The sequence below is a fragment of the Musca domestica genome, unplaced genomic scaffold, assembly GCF_030504385.1.
Source record: "Musca domestica strain aabys unplaced genomic scaffold, Musca_domestica.polishedcontigs.V.1.1 8, whole genome shotgun sequence".
Lineage (NCBI taxonomy): Eukaryota > Metazoa > Arthropoda > Insecta > Diptera > Muscidae > Musca > Musca domestica.
Window position 1 is genome coordinate 4931249 of NW_026712409.1, and position 8359 is coordinate 4939607.

Below are 8359 nucleotides of genomic sequence, written 5' to 3' on the forward strand. Positions count from 1 at the left end.
CCCAATAATAGAAATACCTCTTTGCGAAATAAATATTCTAAAATAAACACCCATAGGACAGTGATTCCCCAATTTTTTATCCTCAAGTTTTCAATTATAAAAACTCAATTTCAATGTATACGAACTTCGATTTTAGAAAAATGTAGCATTATCGCCTTTTTTGACATAGCCTCTACATATATAATTTTTTTTTATTATGCTATGAGGTATTGGTCTTTTGAAAGTTTTTTGTTTCATTTTCCAACTCAATAAACTGCAATTTTGCATGTTGGCATTTTACAAAAATAATTCTTATTGATGATATTTTCCCCACATTTGTCGTAATTAATGTCCTTTTTAGCCTAATTTGCTTAAAATTAAAATTTTTATTTTTTGATTTTCGACCAATTTTATTATTTATTACAGCTTTTTATCGGGCTTTTTTGGTTGGATAATTTTTATGATGAGAAACATGCAAAGTTCGGAAGGTCGAACCTCAATTGATATAATCCTTTCATACTTACTATATTTTATCATTAAATCAATAAAAAACAAAAATAATTTTTACTTTGTATAAAAAACATTTATTCTACTATAGTTTATTTAAAAATATAATAATATAATATATATATAAAAATATATGTTGGTTTTTGTTCTTGTTTTGTTGTTCACTTAAAAAAAAATTGTTGTTCTTTTTTGCTTTCTTTTGTTCATGTTTTTTTGTGTGGTTGCCATTTTGTTGCAAATTTAAGTTGTATTTGTTTGTTTTTTATTTATATTGTATTTTTTTGTGTATGTAAAAATAATTTGTTCTTGTTTTTTGTTTTAAATTAAGGTACAACTTAAATAGTACGTTACAAACAAAAGAAAATATTTTGTGTTTTTTGTTCTATATGTTTTGTTTAAATAAAAAACGAAAAAGAAGGAAACTAAAAATATGTATATATATAAAATTAAAACATAGTTATAAACAACAAAATAATAAGAGTTAATAGAAAAAGTATATATATTTTTTTCCAAAAAATTAAATAAAATAATTTCATGAAAGTAAATATATTGTGATTTGTTGTTGTTTCTGTTTTTTTGTTTTTGTTTTCATTGTAGTATAAAACTCGTATATACTAAAAGAAAAAAAATATTATTTGTTTATATAATAACGGCAAGATTGTTTTTGTATTTGAAAATAAAATTAATATAATAAAATAATTTTTAAATTAAATATTAAAGAAAAAAAGAAGGGGGAATTTACAGTTTTTGTTTTAAGAAAAGTAAATAATTTTTTTGTAAATAAATTTAAAGCAACAAAAAATTTTAAGGGAATTTTCTAAGAAAATGAGGAAGCCGTAGGGAATGTTTAAAGTTTTGTCTTTGTTTTAAGAATATGTTGGAAGGATTTGTTTTTTTTTTTTAATTTAAGTTTAAGGTATTTATATTTACAATTGTTGGTGAAGGGGAGTTTTGTTTTCTTGTTTTAAATTTAATGGGTTTTCATTCATTTTGTATTTATTTTTGTTTTAACATTTAATGCATTAATGTTTCAATATGCTTTGTATTTTCCTTTTATAATATAAAACTTCTGTTTTTATTGCATTTTCAAGATTTGTTGTTTTCTCACTTTTTTTTTGTTTTTGTCTCACAAAGATTGTTTTTCGATTAATTTTATTCTTCAAGGTAAGCATCAATTTTAAATTGAGATCTCATATGTGGTTTTAGAAGATTTAAAGAAGAAGAAGAAGAAGAAGACATTTGTGGGTATTGGAAGCAAATTTATGGTGAAATCGTTTCTTTATTTATTTAGCACAATTATTTTTTTTTTAAAGTATCGAAAAACACATTGGAAAGAACTAAAATTATTTAAAAATATAAAAAATTTAAACAGTATAATGGAAAGACTTAACGTTTAACTCAGCTGTATCCAATGCAATCTTATCGTATTGAATTAAGAAAACATGATTTAAAAAGAAATCTTAAATAGAGTGATTTTTGTTGTAAAACAATAACAATTTTCTTTTGACATTAAAACTATTTGTTCATATTTATAAAGAGTATTATATTATTTTTATTATTATAAAGTGGCGCCCAAACAAAAATAAAATTTAGGGTTAGCAAAAACCCTCAAGTGGTTGCCTTTTATTTTTTTTTTCTTAGTTAAATTAGCAATGAATTAATTTCCAATTTAAACTATTTTCAGTTATTCTCTTATTTGCCTTGATTTTTTAATTGATTTGATGCAAAAGACTTAAGACACATACGTTATTGGGAGAGCATCCAAAAGTGCGAAACACAGAGAGTATGGCCTTAAAATGCATGAGTAAGGCAAAAGAGAAGAGAGGCTGACAGCTTCCACAAACAAACTGTATTCCCATTGGGAGAGTTTGAGTTGGCTCATGTGAGTTACAAATCAAAAGACTTAAGACACGAACAGGCATTTGGGAGTCACGTGGTTTATATTTGAAGAGAAATATTATTGAGACAAATAATGGAGAGAGAATGGAGAAAATATTTGTCTTTGCCGTATCAGCAAATCCCCGGAAACAATTTAAATAGGAAATTATTTCTTAGCTTGTTTTCTTTATAAATTGTTATTAATTTGTGTTTGTTAATTTTATCGTTACATCTCGATACTATTGGCACTTAAAGAATCGGTTAATACAATATAAAAAGAATTAATATTACTATTACGATTATTTGTTCGTTGTTGTTTTTTTTATAAGTTATTATAAAAAATGATAATATTGTAATTGCTGCTATTATTTAAATTATTTATTTAAACAAAAAAAAAATTGTAAAGACACATCAATCTCGTTTATAAATATTTTTTGTTGTTCTTCTGTTTATCATTGGACTTAAAACCTAGTTTCTTTCGTATGCAAAAAAATATAATTTCCTTAAGAAAACAGAAACTAAAAAATATATATATTGTAACCTTAGAATTTGTGCATATTTCCGTTATTTTGTTGTTGTTATGTCAATGTTGGCTGGCAAGCAATGTCCAAGGGAACCACTACGATGTTACAATTCCTTTTCTTTTTGTATTATGGCTATTTACAAACATTTGCTGCATTTCCAAGCATTTCGTTTTGCTGCATTTTTTCTTGTTCAATAACTTATTAACTTTAATAGAAAACATCCTCCATTGACTTTGGGGGGGCGGGGGGTTTTTAATCTAATTAGACTGCCATGTTTATTATTAGCATTGCTTGCATTATCAATGATTTTGCAATTCAGTTAATGTGATATCATACAATTCCTCTTCGATTTGCTGGACTTCTAATAAGAAAATATCTTCGTTGCAATAATATGAAATCATATCATCATCAATTTTCGCCGTAATCCTAAAAAGAGAAAATTTGAAATACAACATAAATTTAAAAATAACATAATTTAAAAATAATGATATAAAGAAAAACCAAAAAAAAAATTATAATATAAAAATAATAATATAAAGAAAAATAAAAATCAAGAAAAAACAAAAAAAGATTGTGATGATTTTGTAAACTAGTAAATGCAAAGGTTTTTATAGTGTTTTCTTGGTTTGTAACATGCCATTTATTTTTTTCTTCCATGGCTAACTACAAAGCTTTCCACTTGCCCCAAAACAAACCCCTTGCTCTTTAGATTAGTATGTTTTACATATATTTTTTAATATTTGTTAGTAGTATAGCTTGTATTGCCTTGCTGTTAATTGTGGTTGGTTAAAAACACTTACCCCTTTTTATTTGTTCGATATATGTTATTTATACTCGTTGTTGAGATTTTATATTTATTTTCAATCTGTAATTGAGAAAAATGAGAGAAAACAAAAAAAAAAGTTGATGATGCGTTGTTTCTTTTTGTAGAGTTTTTTTGTGTGTTGTGGTTGGGTTTCGTTCTTGGCCTACTATTTTCATCGATAGTTTAACACACATACAATATATTTTTTTGAAGCAAAAACTCATAGCTTTTTTTGGATTTCTTTAACTTTAAAACCAATTTGAAATAAATATTTTTATTTTAAAAAATGTCAGCCAATTAATAATATTTTTTTTTATAATCAAGGTTCGATTTGAAAATTAAATGTTTAATATTATATTTATAAAAAAATAAATAAAATAAAAAATAGGGCATATACTAGGCTATCTATGAAAAAGAAGTCCAATTGTATTAAAAGTCAAATTCTATCTAGATAGTTACATTTATTTATTCAGTCATTTAGTGAAAGACTTCAGGTTTTCAAAAATGATATAGGATAACCTTTATGCTCCATCACTTACTGTTAAATATAATTGCCCTAAGAAAAATGTCGAGAAAAATATTCTCTATTAAAATACATTGGTGGAAAGACTATGTCATTTACGAAATAAAACAGTATATGAGCGATGCTGGACCTCGCTGAAAGAAAAATTACTCGGAGTTTCTTCAATTAATTCACGAAAATAAAAATATAAATAAAACAACGTGAACACCCTATTAATTTTAAGAGAAATGAGTTCTTTCTCTTCCTGTGCATCAATACTCTAGTCACGAGAGAAATTTTAGCTACTCTTTGGTATATTTTGTTTCTCAGAAATAATTTTACTAATATCATAGATGGGCAAGTATGCACGCTATCGGTTGTGTCTCTAATCAGGACTGCTCAAAACCGTTTACTACCACAGGAGTCCAAAAAAGAGATTATTTAAGAGAAAACAAAAAATGTATTTTTCTTTATATTTATCCATTCATTTGAAATGTTTTTGAACTTGGATATGGTCCAAAATTATTAATAAAGTGAATTTTTATAAAAAATGTGTTTTTTATTGGTTTTTTAAAAAACAAAGAGAAATTGGTGGACTGGTGAGCAAGGTCATGTTTTTGAGCAGCGCTGATTTATATGAAGTTTTTTTTAAATATTTCTTTCCGAGAATAGTCAATTTGGTAAACAAATTATGAACTGCAATATCTCAAGCATGTCTCGAATAGATGTTCTCTCTTTAGGAGAGAATCATTTTTTAAGTGTTTGTTTTCTCTTTCGAGACGATCATTTTTGTTTACCATAAACTTTATGCGAGGCAAATTGCCCTGCTCGAAACCGTGTGTTAGCTTAAAAGTCCGCTAATGAGAACATTTAAGAGAAAATAAATATTCTGTTTTTCTTTGATTTTTTTTTATTTTTTTTTTTTCAATATGAAGTTGGTCCAATAGTATTAATGAAATAAACAATGTTTAAACATTGAATTGTTAAAGACTTCTAAAAGCAAAGAGATATTGACACTTGAGCGCGCTTGTTCTTAACCTTAGATGAACAAGTATGTACGCTAGCGTTGATGTCTCTTATTCTCCGTCATGAGTAACAGACAATAAACAGACCTATGCGAATAATTTTCACAATTGTTACTATAAAATAATTTGTGAGATAACTGTGATTGTTTCTTTTTTTTAATTATTAAATAAGCAAAAATTCAACATAGGAAACTTATTTCAAAATTCTCTAAGTATTTCTCTTTTACAATTTAGTGCATTTATGTTCTGTAAGTCTCAAATATATTTTCTTTCTTTGGGAGAACTATTGTATATTTTGATTTATTGTAATAATGATTTTTTGGGAAAGGTGAGAAGTTAGTGTGATTCTCATTTACTTGAGAAGGCTACGATACTTATGAAGCTAATTTTTTCAAATAGATATGTAATTGAAATTTATGAAACATATCATAAGATTTCATTGGACAGAAATATATGAAGAGATTTTCTCAGAAAAATTTAATTGCCTCTCTGTAAAAATGGCATGTTTTGGTCTGTAGAGAATGTATTGTATTTCTTGGATAAAAATAATACGGAATAATTTTAAAAATTCTCTTGCATTGTCAAATATGGCAATATTGTACCAAGAAGTACTCATATCTGCTTTAAAATAAACAAATAACTATTTGAATACCGTTCATCAAAAAAAAAAAAAAAAAAAAAAAAAAAAAAAATGTCTTAGCCATGAATAGACAGAATGGTATTGTATGGAACCATATTTAAAAAAAATGGTTTTCTGTCTGTATTAGGTCATATATTGTCTTAAAAACTGTTAAACTGTATACTTCCAAAAAATCGCAGACGAAATAAAGAAGTCTCTTGAATAACTTATTTTTTTAAATAATAATCGTAAATACGTTTATGAGTTCATATTCAACAAATTCTTCATTTTCAGTAAATTTGGGTTCATGACTGAATTTAAAAAATATATATATTTTTTGTGTCATTTAATCCATTCTATTCGAATTCAAATTGTGTCCCTACTATTTCAAACACGTTGAATTCAACTCTAAGCGATTAAAAATAAATTTTTCTCTTCTACAAATAAAATTTCATTCGAACCCTGATTCTTTAATACGATTCTTTTCAAGTGTACTGGAATAAATAGTGTTTTTCAAAATTGTTCATCAGTGTCTCTTGTTGTTGTTGATGAATGATGAGCTAAATAATAATTCTCTCAGACTAAAATGTATATCTAATGGATGTAATGACTCATGGGATATTAAATGAAATGCTTGCAATTGGCATTTCTTTTTGAAATACCAACAAAAAATTAATTTGAATTTGATTTTTCTCATTTCACACCCTGTGGGTCCCACACAAACGAGTACAATATTCGATTAGATTTGATATGGAACGGAACATAGCAAGTGTCTTATTTTTTCTTTCGCTAATTTACCACAATGTTGACAGTAGTATTACAATGTGTTAGACAAACATATATGTATGTATTTATGGTAAGTACTTGTTGATATTGGTTGTTCTTCACAATTATTAGAAAAAAAAAAAAAACACATACGCACACACATATATTTGGATATGTTACACCACCGTGGTTAAGAAAAACAAGAGAGAGAGACTAGTAGAGTAGTAAAGTGTATATTCTAATATCTGGTGTGTGGTTGAGTGTGTGTTTGTTTGAGTTGGTAAGTAAGAAGTTGATTAGTGGTGTTTAGGTGTTGCTGGCGATGCTGGGTTGTTGTTTGCCATTTTTAGTTGTGTTGGCGGTTTTTTTTTTTTTTTTTTGGTTTTTTCTTTGCTGAATACTTATGACTTGAAATATTAACTCATAAGTACATCGGTTTTAAGAAGTACACAACATAAAATTACCTACTTCGTTTGGATATTGCCACTGTAATTCATCGTCCATTGGTGGCTGTTGTTGATGTAGTTGTTGGTGGTGGTGGCTATGGCTGGTAGTTGTAATGGTGGCTGTGGTGCACTGTTGCTGTTTATTTATTTTTATTTGATTTTTTGTATTTGTTGTTGTTGTCGTTTGTTCCCCACAGAAATTAATTAATATATTAATTATAAGAAAAACACTTAAATTATTAACCAGTAGTCAGTTGTTGTAGTTGCTGTTTTGTTGATTTTTTGTCATACGTTTTAACAGTATAAAATGCATTAATGTGCTTTATTAGCGAAATTTGATTTAAGAAGAGAGCTGTTGTTGTTTTTATGAGTGTGTTTGTGTGTGGTATTTGTGTAATGTTAATCTGTGTTGGTTGGATAGTAATGGTGCTGTTGATGATGGTGGTGGTGGTAGTGGTGATTGTGCTACTGTTTGTTTGGCACACTGTTTTATGATTGTGGCATTTCGAAATGTTTGATGGGTGACTGGCTATAAGACAATTAAAAGACCTGATCTTTGATAATGATTTAATTTTGATTAATTTTGTTATAACAATTAATAGATTAAACTAAAGAGAGAAAAAAAAAATAACACAATGAGACCCTGTGACTAATTCGTACATTTTGGTTTATTTTTCTTTACGTAACGTAGTTTTGCTTGCTTTAGCTTGAAAAAAGGCCAATTGTACCAACAAACCAAAATGGACAAAGTAACGAGTTAAAGAGTTAAGTTATTATTGGTGTTGCTGGTGTTGATTGGTTGGTTGGTGGTATTTGCAGTTGGTTTGAAACCCCATTGTTGTTGCTTTTTTTTAAATTTAATATTAGACAAATAATTATTAATTGGCGATGACATTTTTTTGGTGGTTTTTGGTTTTAAAGTTATGAGTTTTTGTGTCTCTGATTTTTATATTGATTGATATACATATTTTTGTTGTTGTTGTTGTTGGTTTGTTTGTTTGCCAAACTATTAATGAAAATTTTGTAGGGACCAGCAGTAGACAGACAGTAGGAGAAGGGAAGGGAGTTAGGGAAAAGGGGTCATTTTTCGTGGTCTTCCAAACTTACCGCATTCAAAAGGCCAATGGTGGTGGGCGGCACAACATGCAGGGGGGTATAGACATCTTCGTTTTCTTGTCTCACATACAGCATGACCCTTTCGCTGGTGGGTGGGGTCATGCGGCCACGTTTCATGGGCGGTCCAAATTCGCTCATGGCCAAACTCTGATCCAAAATGTGATCCTTTTTGTCACTAGGGTTTCAAAATAAA

At 27.5% G+C, this 8359-nt stretch overlaps 1 protein-coding gene across 6 annotated transcripts in view; it reads right to left on the minus strand.

Annotated features, from left to right (window-relative positions):
* Nucleotides 1-540: 540 nt before the first annotated feature.
* The window catches only part of LOC101890862 (protein grainyhead), a 330664-nt gene continuing 322845 nt past the window's right edge, over nucleotides 541-8359 (minus strand). For 3 of the 6 annotated variants that reach the window (XM_011298332.3, XM_011298190.3, XM_005174729.4), the window contains 3 exons: nucleotides 8158-8341; nucleotides 3689-3753; nucleotides 541-3314 (listed from right to left, as the gene is read on the minus strand). In XM_011298332.3, the coding sequence (XP_011296634.1) occupies nucleotides 3188-3314; nucleotides 3689-3753; nucleotides 8158-8341 (376 nt within the window). In that variant the 3' untranslated portion in view covers nucleotides 541-3187. Of the gene's footprint in view, nucleotides 3315-3688; nucleotides 3754-7072; nucleotides 7187-7414; nucleotides 7580-8157; nucleotides 8342-8359 lie in introns of those variants that run through there. The other 3 variants (XM_011298246.3, XM_011298281.3, XM_059131140.1) reach the window with 3 other exon arrangements.